Source organism: Tamandua tetradactyla, chromosome 8 (assembly GCF_023851605.1).
Source record: "Tamandua tetradactyla isolate mTamTet1 chromosome 8, mTamTet1.pri, whole genome shotgun sequence".
In the NCBI taxonomy this organism is placed as follows: domain Eukaryota; kingdom Metazoa; phylum Chordata; class Mammalia; order Pilosa; family Myrmecophagidae; genus Tamandua; species Tamandua tetradactyla.
In genome coordinates, this window is record NC_135334.1 from 85,192,970 (window position 1) to 85,206,004 (window position 13,035).

At 47.5% G+C, this 13,035-nt stretch overlaps 1 protein-coding gene across 7 annotated transcripts in view; it reads left to right on the top strand.

Moving 5' to 3' along the window:
* Positions 1-636: 636 nt before the first annotated feature.
* The window catches only part of AMPD3 (adenosine monophosphate deaminase 3), a 57,476-nt gene continuing 45,077 nt past the window's right edge, over positions 637-13,035 (top strand). For 2 of the 7 annotated variants that reach the window (XM_077113981.1, XM_077113982.1), the window contains exons 1-2: positions 6,407-6,894; positions 10,547-10,772. In XM_077113981.1, the coding sequence (XP_076970096.1) occupies positions 6,870-6,894; positions 10,547-10,772 (251 nt within the window). In that variant the 5' untranslated portion in view covers positions 6,407-6,869. Of the gene's footprint in view, positions 886-1,131; positions 1,243-1,868; positions 1,957-2,064; positions 5,930-6,406; positions 6,895-10,546; positions 10,773-13,035 lie in introns of those variants that run through there. The other 5 variants (XM_077113976.1, XM_077113977.1, XM_077113978.1 and 2 more) reach the window with 5 other exon arrangements.

A 13,035-nucleotide genomic window follows, 5' to 3' on the forward strand; every position in this document is an offset into this window, starting at 1 on the left:
AGATATCTTTTTTAGCACTAATCGCCATTAGGACCAAGTATTGAAATTAATTGAACTTAGAAGCATTCTTTCTGGTCTCATAAAATATTAAACTGATTCATTCAAACCATGTTTAATGTTTCTCTTACTAAAAAGATTACTAATAATTTTAGAGTGAAGGTAAAAAGGTACTATCAATAAAAAAGAAGTAAATAATTAAGAAATATTGTTTCATCTTTACTGCATCCTTTAACATTTTATATAATGTGCTTTATAATATATATTAATACAGTTGTGTATGTATAGCAATCATAAATAAATTGCAAACATTAAGTTATGGACTCAACACATTTTTACTGCTTGGGGTGTACCATCCAGGAAGTTTGGAGACCAAACTACAAGAGGTCCTCGGGAGGCAGAAGGAATAAAGTGGTGCTTACACAAGACTATGTGAAATCCGCTGGCTTTATTAGCAATAAAACCTTCCTTTATTACTAATTTGGTGTGAGCCATGAAAGGGAGAAAGAGTTAAGGACGGCTCCCAAATGTGGTCTGTAGAGTGAATGCATGGCTGTGTGATTTACTAAATCTGGAAACGCAGGAGCAGGAGCAGGTTCAGGCCTTTCCTGGAAAGGAAATTAGGAGTTTGGGTTTGGGCACATTTCCATGGGCCTAGGAACCTGCAGTAGGGATGTTCCGGAGGAAGCTGGATGCCCCATCCGCAGCTCTGGATTATTCTGTGCTGGAGATGAGGTTCAAGAGTCATCAATCAGCAAGCAGGAGGTTGTTAAAACCATGGGGAGTGGCCGAGATCCCCACAGCAGACCAAGGGAGGAAGAGAAGGGGCTGGCAGCGGTGGGGCACGGGGGAGGCCACACTGAAAACGCGGTCCCTGCCTGCAGCCAGGTACGTGAAAAACTCCGATAAGGAAGGGCGTCCGGCGCCAACTCTGGAAGTATTTCAGGAAGAAAGGCGTGCTCAGCAGGTTCGAATGTCAGAGGCCGGAAAGGCACCCCCTGGCTTTGACAATTAAGAGATCGTTCCGGACATTGGTGGCAGGTGGAGAAGCTAGAGAAAAGGGTTGGGAGAGAAAGAGTGTGTGTGTGTGTGTTGGGAGAGGCGGGAAGGTGATCCAAGTGACGTGTGTGTGTGTGTGTGTGTGTGTGTGTGTGTGTGTGTTGGGAGAGGCGGGAAGGTGATCCAAGTGACCAGACCGACGTCCGGGAGAAAACCCATGCTCGTTGGTCCGTTCATCTACAAGGAGTAAGTCACCTGTTTGGGGGTCTGAGACCCCCGGAACCTCTCCTTGGGAAAAGTCCTGGCAGGGAAGGAGGCCCAGACACCCCTCGGGGAGCCGTCTCGGAGCTCGGCGGTGGCTGTGCAGGCGAGATCCAGGGAGCCTGGCCGGCGGCTCACCGAGGAGCCCAGGGGGCGGCGGACGCGGGCGTCAGCGGCTTTTGGCCAAGAGACCAGGCGGCCGCCGTGTCCCTCGAGCTCTCAAATTTCCTGTTGGCAGCGCGGCCTTAGCGCTTCAGGTAGCTGCGGGCAGGCCTCGCAGGCGGGCGGCGGGCAGGGCAGACCTGCGCAGCTACGGCGGCTGCCCGGCCCGCGCCGCTCTCCTCCCGGCTCCTCGCGGCTCGGGGACCTGGGGCGGCGCGCAGCTCGCAGACTTCTTCCCTGCGGAGGCGGCCCCTCCTCCTCCGGTTGGGCCAGGCCGGGCGCTCTGCGGCAGGGGCTCCGGGTCGCTGCGCCCTCTGAGCGCTTTGGCTCCCTCCCCTGCTGCGGGGCGCACCGCGGGCTCCAGCCGAGTGCGGGCGGGGGCGCGGCCTGACCTGGGCCGGGCCCCGGCTGGAGTCGGGGCGGTGCTGCCCCTCTCCGCGATACTTGCCGCGTACCCTGCTCCGCGCAGTCACCTGCGCTCCAGCCCTGCGGGCCGCCCCCTTCTGACCCACCGCAGGGCCTTGTCTCCAGAAGTCGGTGAGTGCGCGGGATGCTGACCTTGGGCCGACGGGACAAGGCGGGAGCGGGGAGCGCTCGCAGGTCGGAACCTCCGCTCGGGGCGTACTAGCTCACGGAAGCTGTGCAGCCGACCCCGGCTCATCCCTGCGGGTACCCCTGAATGATGCGCCGCGGCCTGGGCTCCAGCGGCGTCTGGTGAGCCGACAGCATCCGGGCTTCCTGGCGACCTGGAATGGATTCACGAGGTTTAGAGAAGTGATGGGGCCCGGGACCTCCCATCACTTAAGTGTGGGAACAACCGGGACAAGTTTCTAGGTGTTTGAGGACTGGCCGGATGCCTACAGCTTGGGTGGAAATCTACCTGGACACAGTGGGATGAACGGGATGTCAGGGTGATGAGGTCGTTTGAGGCCTTCATCAGTCTATACTGCCTTGCTCTGACAGCGTGCTTTTTGCCCTTGAACTTCCTGGTAAGCTGCTTTGCCAGGAGAGCTCCTAATGGCTCCTTTTGGCTGATAGAGGCCTCTGGGGTGAGTTCTGAGAGGTCCTGGCATGGGAGAGGCTTGCTAACTAGAGTGTCATTTCCTGGGACTGTTAGGTCCTTGTGTGTGACTGGAACCTTGGTGTTGACAAATTAGCAAAGGAGTTGATGAGAGCTGGAACAGCCAGCAGGAATTTTAGCATGATACTGATCCCTTGTTGGCTCTGCTCCTAGATGTGGTGACCAACATTGGCCATCTTCAGGGAAAAGCTGGCTGTAGCTGGAATCTTCAGAGGAAAAATTCCTCCCCTGCCCATGAAGCATCAATGCTGAGTGGTACTCAAGCAGACAGAGCCTTTGTCAGCTCTCACCACTGAGTGTTGACAACAGGTCTGTGATAGTTGGCCTGGCCTGGCTGTGACGCTGAGGGGCATGAAGTTGAGTTCGTGGGGTTGCCCTCTCTAAGAATAGTGGCTCTTGCTTGGGTGGGTTGCTGGGAGACTCTTTGACCTCTCTTAGCCCTGCCCTCAGGCCAGGCTTGGTCCTTCCTTGCCAAACTCTGAGATCCTAGAGAAGGGGTGAATAGCCCTCAACTGCTTCAAGGAATTCTTTGAGAAGTGAGGCCTGTTTTTCTTTTCCTTACCTGCTGGGTCCTAGATTATGAAAATACTATGGGCAGATGAAACATCACCTTCTGGTTCTTCTACCAAGTGTATTAATCTCTTAGTTCTTTTGTGTGCTGGCTGCATATCTAGAACAGGAGACAATAGCTTTGGGTTTTTAGTATATAAGGGACTAGGGTATAAAGCATGGAGTCATGGTTGGAGTCCTGGCTATGCACAGTCACCGAGAAATAACGTTCTGTAGAGGAGGCCATTCCTCTTTCCAATCTGAGTTTACATTTAGACATGGCTTCCTTTTCTCTGCACTCATGTAAGATTTTGGGAAAGTGCCTGGCACATAATGGAATTCAATAAATAATGTAGCTGATGTGGTGATGATGTAGATAGAGAATACTTATGAAACACATACCATACCATATACTATTCTTTTTTTTAGCTTTTATTAATAAAAGCAATCAACATACAATATGAACATTCTTTTTTCATCACATAGTTGTTTATTCATTATCATGATTATTTCTTAGAACATTTTCATCAATTCAGAAAAAGAAATAAAAAGAAAACAGAAAAAAATTCATACATACCATACCCCTTATCCCTCCCTTTCATTGATCACTAGCATTTCAATCTACTAAATTTATTTTAGCATTTGTTCCCCCTATTACTTATTTATTTTTAATCCATATATTTTACTTATCTGCTTATAAGGTAGATAAAGCATCAGACACAGGGGTTTCACAATCACCCAGTCACATTGCAAAAGCTATATCATTATACAATCATCTTCAAGAAACATGGCTACTGGGACACAGCTCTACATTTTCAGGCAGTTCCCTCCAGCCTCTCTGTTATGCCTTAATTAAAAAGGTGATATCTATGTAATGTGTAAGAATAACCTCCAGGATAACCTGTTGACTCTGTTTGGAATCTCTCAGCCATTGACACTTTATTTTGTCTCATTTCGCTCTTCCCCCTTTTGGTCAAGAAGGTTTTCTCAATCCCTTGGGCTGAGTCCCAGCTCATTCTAGGATTTCTGTCCCATGTTGCCAGGAAGGTCCACACCCCTGGAAGTCATGTCCCACGTAGAGAGAGGGAGGGAGGGAGTTTGTTTGTCCTGTTGACTGAAAGAGAGAGAGGACCCATCTGAGCAACAAAAGAGGTTCTCTTGGGGGTGACTCCTAGGCCTAATTTTTAGTAGGCTTAGTCTATCCTTTGCGGGATTAAGTTTAAGATTGGGGGCTCAGCCTATTGCTTTGGTTGTCCCCACTGCTTGTGAGAATATCAAGAATTCTCCACTTGGGGAAGTTGGATTTTCCCCCTTTCTCACCATTCTCCCAAGAGGACTTTGCAAATACTTTTTTGTTCACTGTTTAAATCCTTCTGGAATTTATCAAGGCATCACTCTGGACAAACCTACAAAATCTCATGTCCTACTCAAGGTTCCATGTACTTATGGTATACAATTAAGCTGTCCACATAAGATATTAGGAAATACACTAGTCAAAATATAAATTTTGTCCATGTACTATTCTTAGCACCAGTGTTAACTAATGTCATGATCATGGCAACTCATGACAATGGCTAGTACCTTTATTAGGCTCATTTTGTAGGGAATGAAACTGAGCCACACAGAAGTTTAATAACTTGCCCAGGGCATACAACTAAGTGGTGGAGCGAGAATTCAAATCCAGGTAACCTGGCTACACAATACATAATATTGATTCTTGAGATTGCCATAGATAGAGTCATCAACTTGGCTCATTCACTCATTTATTTATTTATTGTTCATTTATTCAACAGGTATTTAATGAGTGCCTACCTATATCAGACATGGGGATACAAAAGTGAATGAAACAGGCAAAGTCTGTCTTGGAGCCAATATTTAGTGGGTCAAGCCCCTTTTTCCAATTCTATGTGTGAGTCATGTAGACCTTGAAACAAGAAGGAAAATGGACCCCTGTATTGGCAAGTCTGCATCATCCTTCGGTGGGGGGAATTGGTGCCTGTTTTTGATGAGACAAATTGATTTTAGCCTTTACTGTCTTTTGGGGTTTGTAAGGGGCACTTCAGCAACAAAATAAATTCAGTCTGGCCTTCAGGGTGGAAATACTTATGAGATACATAAGCGAGACACCACATCTCAACCCTCCCCGAAATACATCAGCTGAAGGAATCATTTTCCCCTCCTCCCTTCTGGCAGAACAGTACTGAGGGCTTGGAATTTTTTCTTTATGCCATACGTCTGTTTAATTATTTAATGAATAAACATTACCCTCCCTCTAGGTTGCTTGTAGCCTGCGGATTGCACTGTTTATGAAACAGCTGTGAGGACAGGTGGCTCCTAATCTCTGAATGGCTGAAGCCCAGCAGAAGCCCGAGGGTCATGTGTCAACCCTGTAATCCTGCTCTCTGCTCACAGGAGTTATGAAGTGGACTCAATTAGGCACAACCTCACGATTGGACATGAGGAGGTGACTCAGGCCTAAGTCAGGGCTAGAGCTTGCCTCCGGTAAACAACTGACCCAACCTTTCTGGGCTCTTTCCCCCAGGACTTCAACAGCACCACTGAAATAGCCAGTTTACTCAGGGTTATTTCCCAGGCCCACGCTATTTATCTAAGCCACTGGGAGGCTATATGTCTGTTCTGAGCCTTCCCACATAGAACTGTCCTTTTCCTAAATGGTGGATGAAAATCGGAGCTCTGCACCCTGTGATGCTGTTTTAATCTACCCTGCTTGGCTTTAGAGAACTGCTTCTGTGGGTCACTTGAGCCAGGCTCCACCTTCCTTGGGGAGTGCGGCAGCTGCTGGCAGCAGGGTGGCAGCGCCCAGCCGGCCCCTCGGGAGGCTGTCGGACCTGGAGGCCCACGTGGAAGCTGGGAACAGCAGTAAGAAGGGACGGGCATGGAGTGGGGGCTGGGAATGGGCTCTGGAGGGTCAGGTGGGACTTCCTTTCTTTGGGGGCCTTTGGGAGAGCCCGCCAAGGCTGCCCGGCCACCTGTGAGGTGCAGCTTCTCTCTGTGAAGAAAGAAGGATGTGCCAGCGTTTCTGCCTAGCCCTGCTCTGCCTGTGGTGGATTTCTGCATTTCCGTGATTCTGCGCTTAGGCATTCCTGCTCTAGAGTGTCCGTCCTTTCCTGGGGAAGAAGGGAGCTGTTCGTGGTCCTTCCCTCTTTTAGAGGAGGAGGGGAGGAGCTTGAATTGGCAACTGCTTTCTGCATTCCCCCGGCTCTGGGTGCCTTCACAAGGGTTGGCCTCGGGAGGCCCTTGTCAGGGAAGGGAGGGCAGACTGTGCAGCAGAATGCTCCCACCCCTCACCCCCCCCCCCCCGCCCCGCCCTGGGTAAGAGAACCCTGGCTGCCAGGGGTTTGAAACCCTTGAGGTGGGGTTTCAAAACGGAAGCAGCAAAGGTGATGGTTATCGCTTTTGTGTGGTTTATCTTCTGTGGTTGGTCAGGGCTGCAGCAATGCACCACTGGGTTGGGGCAGAAGCAGTTTTAATTTCTTGTTTTCTGGTGAGGTCTGTGAGCAAGGCCAGGACACTGCATTCAGGATACAAAAGCCATTTTACCTTGGATAACAGGCATTACCTGGGGGCCTTTAGGATTCTTGGAAATTTTCCATTTGCCTTTCATATCATATTCACGGAAGAATATCCAGCCCAGACATTTCTTGCTCTGGCTCGTTGCTTCTCATAGATATGTAAATCAGAGACCTCCCACCCCAGCAGTGGCAGACAGGACCCAGCCAGCTGCACTTCTCCACTGACTCAGCTCAGCCTCCGGGGCAGCTCCTGGGCTGTGGCCTGTGTGGCATCTTCAGAATCACCCATGGAGACTCCAGTGCCAGGCTCAGGTTTGTGTTGTGGGTTCTGATGAGGGGAGCCTGGAGAGGATGGGAAGTAGTCTCATTTGTGTAAGGAGGGAATTTAAGTGGCACTGCACTTCCTTTCTGGGAGGACTGTGATGACATGAAAGATACCATTTGTCAAAATTGGTGGTGTTTTAGAACTTCCTAACTTGAGGACACTTTTCCAAGTTGAATGGAGTGTTACATGGAACAGTGAAATAATCTGTATCAACAGCTGCCTGGTACCAGTGAATTCACAGGGAAGCCTCCCAAGCGTGCTGGCTTCAGCTGACAGACCGTGGAAAGCCAGGCATGAACAGACAGCTAGAGTTGAAGCTCTGCTTGGAATTAGCAGAGCTGGTTTTCCTTGGCACATCTGTGGGACTGAGAGTTGAGCCAAACTCTGAAGGGAAGGGTCTGCAGATGGCAGGTATCTGCCAAGCATGTACAGAAGACTGCACATGTATCGCAGGCTCACAGGGCCCATTCACTTAGTGCAGTAGCCCAAGCGGGTTACTTGGTCCATACTTAAGTATGGAATGAATTCTTTCCCAAGTATTTAAGACACTGGTAGTAGTTCTGCAAGAGACTCATATGGGTTCTGTAAAAAAATTAAAAAAAAGATTCTACTAGGGGAAAAAAGTGTGGGGAATGTTCTTCTATGATTTTTAAGTCTTTAATGTGCTGAAGAATCTTGTGAATTTGGGGGTGAGGAAATATGGAATGCAGAATTTCCCTCAATGAATTGATCATAGGAGTTATTTTTCCAACAAAAGATATCGACTAGTTGTAAGGCTCAGTTTGAGAAAGGTTGATTTAAACTAGGATAAAGGAAGTTGTTCTGAGTTTGTGTAAATTGATGCATACGGAAAAGTATGTGCAGTTGACTTGAGTGAGCTAAAAATGCCCCATGTAAAAACATAGCAGTGTCTGGTATAATAGCCGTCAACATAAATCACCCCTTAAATGCCCATTTGGGGAAGTGAGTGGTGGGGTGTGTCTGGATTAGGCCTGTGAGTGTTTGGGGGTATCTGGGGAAGACAGGGGTTGTAGTAGGCAGCTTCCGTTCAGGGGAGGGGCTAATGCAGAGAAGGGTCTTTGGGGTGGTGTCTCTCTAGTATAAGGTAAATGGGAGAGGACACTAATTGCCAAAACCTGCTGGCTTAAGAAGTTTGATTTGTTCCCCTCTTTTTATAAGTCTATTCATTTTCCTTGTATCTTCTTTGTATTTTTAAAAATGACATTGTAACAGCATTAATTTTCAAAATAAGGCACTCCACCCCCCAGGCAATCCTATGATCTGGCAACTTTGAGGGTCTCTCTTGTGGCCCGTGTCCATAAGGAGATACATTTCCTTATAGTTGTAACCAAAACACTATACAATTTTGTATATTATTGTTATTTTCATTTGCTGTTATTTTATGAGATGTTTTCTATGTGATTGCACTGCTCATAGAAATAGTTTTGGCTGCATAACAGTTTTTTTTTTTTAATGATTATGCTCTAATTTGGACATTTTCAAGCTATCTATATACAGAGCTCAGATAAACACTTTTGTACTTTTTTGGGATTCTTAGAAAAAACTTCTAGAAGCGGAGTTACTTGGTCAAATGGTGTAGAGGCTTTATGGCATTAGCTGCCCTGTGGGATTTGTTTGATGTCTACTTCTGAGATGTGATGCGGGTTTTGGAACTCTGCATTTAACCTGGGGACTGAGGCTTGCAGGTTCAGCTTTGTTTTAGTCCTAGGTGCGTCCTGCGTCCTTTGAGCTGTTCTCTCATGGTCACCTTCTTCTCTGCGCCTCTGCTCCAATGCCTCCCAGCTTCTCCTCTCTGCTCTCTGTTAGGTTGGGGGAACGGGGAAGGGCACTGCAACTTGAGCTGTGGACCTCCTAAACCTGTCACTCTCAAGATGTGGGAATCTCGTGTCAACTATGTTCCTTGTTCCTCTTTTCTGGGGACAGGCATTGCTGTCTTGTTGTCTGCTTCCGTTTATCACTACAGTTGCATGTGTCTCACCACTGCCGCACACCCAACTCCCTTAGGCTGAGAAAGGCCCAGGAAAGGCATGTCCCTGGGTGTGATGGGAAGGAAGAAATTGGTTTTATGGTCAAGAGACCCACAGACAAAACTTTGACTAACGTTACTAGCATTCTTTTCTCCTTCCTGTCTGTGTTATGAATTAAACCTACCTGCCGCAGAGAAGACCAGAGTAGCAGACCTCCCTGGCCACCAGAAACCTCTCTGGTACCTAGAATTTTAGTATTTAGAACTGAGAGGGCCTTAGAGACCACTTAGTCCAAACCCCTCATCTCATGATGATTGTACCGCCATTACTTGGCGAGTCCCTCCTGCCCTGTAATTGTTTCCTTCCCCTGCCAGACAGCAACTGGGCTCTTTCTCACCTTCATCCTCTGTCTTTTGGCTGACAAAACCACTCCTCTCATTAAACCAGCCTTAAAGAAACTGTGGTAAAACACAGACAGGAAACTCTTCCAGAGCTGCTCCTGTTGAAGGTGGCTTGTTGAAAAGGATGCAGCACTCACCCATTCGTAAGTATTATGCTGGGGAGAGTGGGGAGACCCTGCCCTGATACCTGAAAAGGCAAAGAGAAGCAGCTCGATGTAGTTAAGACTGCAGACTTGGAAATCCTGTCGTTAGTTTAAGTCTCACAGTAGAGGCTCAGAGAAGGAGGAGACAGGAGAAAGGAAGGCTGAGAACAGCACACATTTCTGCCAACTTTTAAAAAATGTGACCCTGAACAATTTAGCTTTCTGTCTTCATTTTCTTACCAGTAAAATTGGTAATAATAGGGATTAACTGAGTTGATAATATAAAGGTCTTAATAGCATGTACATCCTAATTGCTTTATAAGTGTTTGTTAAACAAAACAAGAAGAATTAGATCAGATATTTGAGGCCAGTTACGGAGAGTAAGGAATCGGTATACAGAGAGGTGGATAAGAGGAAGCTTTCACGAGGAAGTGAGTTCTTGGCGAGGCTGTAAAAGATAAAGGGTGTCCTTGTTTCAAACACTTTATTTTATTTGCTGTGACTAGTAAGAGGGTTTGAGGGGTGCTACTGTGACTACAGATTCTTTCTTTTTCAGTAAACAGCATTGTTTAATGAGGTGAAGAATGCAGCTTTGGATCCCCCATGATACGGTTGTAATCTCGTGGGACTTTAGGCTAATTGTTAAACTCTTCATGCTTTGCTCTTTCTCTCTGTGCAGTGGGGTAGTGAGATCTGATCATGGTTGCGTCCACAGCTCAGATGCACGGTCTGGAGGAGGAGGTCCTGAATACTCTCCTCTCCCTTCTCAATCCTGGAAGCAAAGTCCAAAGGGCAGGGCTATCAGTGGCTACAGATTGCCTGAGTTTGGGGAAATAGAAGCATGCTTAATTCAACGGTTCATTCTTTGACTTCTGAGCATTTGTTTTTTCATGAATTGTAAGTGGCCTTGCCACATCATCTAATTACTTACTGAGCTAACTTAAAAAATGTATATGATGTGTCGGGCCTAGGGAATTCCTGCCTAGCTGGCTTACCCCAAGGACCAGGGGGGCCAGGCCTGGTCCTCAGTGCCTTCTCTTCCCCCACACTGAGGACCCAGACCATGCAATCATTTGTTAAGGTTAATGCTTGCTCTTTCTTTGCTAGCCGAGATGCCACGCCAATTCCCCAAGCTGAACATCTCTGAAGTGGATGAGCAAGTCCGGCTCCTGGCTGAGAAGGTGTTTGCTAAAGTACTCCGAGAAGAAGACAGCAAAGATGCCCTGTCCCTCTTCACCGTGCCTGAGGACTGTCCTATTGGGCAGAAGGAAGCTAAGGAGAGGGAGCTGCAAAGGGAGCTGGCAGAGCAGAAGTCTGCAGAGACTGCAAAAAGGTTTGTCCCCAAGACTTGGTTTTATGTGCAGAGTTGTGCAAACCCAAGCAGACCATGGGTGTATGTCCTGAGATGAGGTGCCTCATAGGAATTGGCATATCCATGGAGGTGGCGGGAGCTGAGTGGGGGGTCTCATGCCCGTGTCTTTGTGTTTATCTTTTAGCCATAATTACTTAATTCAACACTTACTTATTGAAGGAAGGAGGTCCTTGTCCTCTGTTTTATTGGAAAAGATCAAAAACCACTTTTTGCCCTGCTGCAACTTTAATAATAAATCATGTACATAAGTACATGCCACTTCCAAATGGCATTTCCATTTTCTTTTTGGTTCTTGGATATATTCTTGGGAAACATCAGTTTTATTTCCTTTTCATTCATCTTGCAACAAATATTTTGCATCAGTAATTCAGGTCATCCAGGTGCTGTACTGGGTCCTGGGATGCGAGAATAACCAAGAGAAATACAGGTCCGGTCCTACAGAGCTTACTGTGGGTCTGGATAATAGGAAAGTAACTGGAAAAAATTGATTTAAAAAATTACAAGTTATGATAAGGGCTGTATCAGTCACGGTCTAACCAGAAATACAGAAGCCACGTGAGAGTTGGAAACAGAATTTTAATGCAGGGAATTGGTTATACAGGTGAGAGGGAGGCAACCCGGAAGCTAGGCACAGTAGGAAGGCTGGAGAGATGATGGAAAGGTGGTATTTCTGGAGCTCAGAGTTGGATAATCCTGGGGAAGCTGGAGCCTTGGTGGGCCTGTCCAGTGGAAATCCACAGAGGAGAGGCAGTAGCTGCAGAGACACCTCCTAAGATACAGATGGAATATCTTGCCTGTCTTTGCCTTCCTGTTTTCTTCAGTGCTGGTCATTGGCCAAACCCGGCTAGAAGCCATCTGGTACCGAGGGAAACAGAAGGGAGGACGAGGAACAGATCTGGGGGCAAAGAGGCCCAGGATCAGCACAAGTTCCATGAAGAAGACAAATAAGGGGTTGAGAGAGAGAAAGAGTATTGAAGGGTGAGAGAGTCCTTTTTAGAATAGGTCAGGGAAGGTCACTTCTCCAAGGAGGTGACATTTTAGCTGAGACTTAAAAGATGCAAAGGATCTGGGTATGTGAAGAGTTGGGTGATGAATCAGACAGAGCAAAGGCCTTCAGGTGTCTCCTAGGAGGCTCACGTGGCTAGAGTGTGGTAAAAGGGAAGAGTGAGAGGACAAAAGGCCAGAGGGATAGCAGGGCTCACATAAGATTGGTCTGGTACTCTCTGATATAGAGTTTTGATCTTCATCTAAGTACAACACTTTTCTCACCTGGAGGACAGAACGAAAGAATAAAAAAAGAAAAGTGTCTAGTAGGGCCACAGCTGTGTCCCTGAGTGCCCAGCCCATTGCAAACTTCAATAGCTAAGGCGGTAGCACTTTGAGCCCTCCCTGAGACCTAGCCCAGGATCAGGTCCTTCTACGTTACTTACCCCCTTATTTAAAAGACAAATCCTTTCCTTTCTTGGTAATATAGAATTTCATTATTTCTTTAACTTTTTTTTGAAAAGAACTAGCAAATTGGCTACTGGTATAAGGTCAAATGCAGGGCTTCACTATCCAAAAGTGCTTTCCTTTCTCTGAGGGGCTGTAAGCCCTGGAGTGAAGGGTCATTCTGAGCGCCAGCTTCGCGTTGAATGAGGGGTGGGGGGTGACCCTAGGTTATGCAGCTGTAGCCATCCCTGGAGGGTAGAGGAAAGCATGACTGTAGGGACCTTCATCCTGGTCCTAGAAAGTGCCCTGGAAATGTTAACTACTTATTCAGCATCCTGCTGCTGAGATAGGCAGCATGGGCCTTCTGTGGGCTGAGAGCTATGCTGTGCAGTTTACATTAGTTCTCATGTCATATCAAGTTTATCAAGTGGATATTCTTATCCCAGTTTTGCAATCAGGAAACTCAGGCTTGGAGAAATTAACTTGCGCAAGATCACATTGCAAGTAAGTAAGAGAACGGACTGGAACCCTTTTGTATCTACAGCTCAGACTTGAACCATGAAGCTATCCCATCTCCAGGCAAGGATGGAGGTAGTGGAATGACCCTGGGCATAGTGCATCCCATCATGCTGCTCCCCAGGAGGCAAGGGCTGACTTCCCGGTGAAATGGAGGGAGGCGGGGCCAAAGCTCCCCATTGTCCACTGGCTTCTTCTCTGTCAAAGGACTACCTGGTCCCTGGACCATCTCTTAGATGTCACAGTGTCCTCTGGGGCTGGGTACCCCAATTCTGTC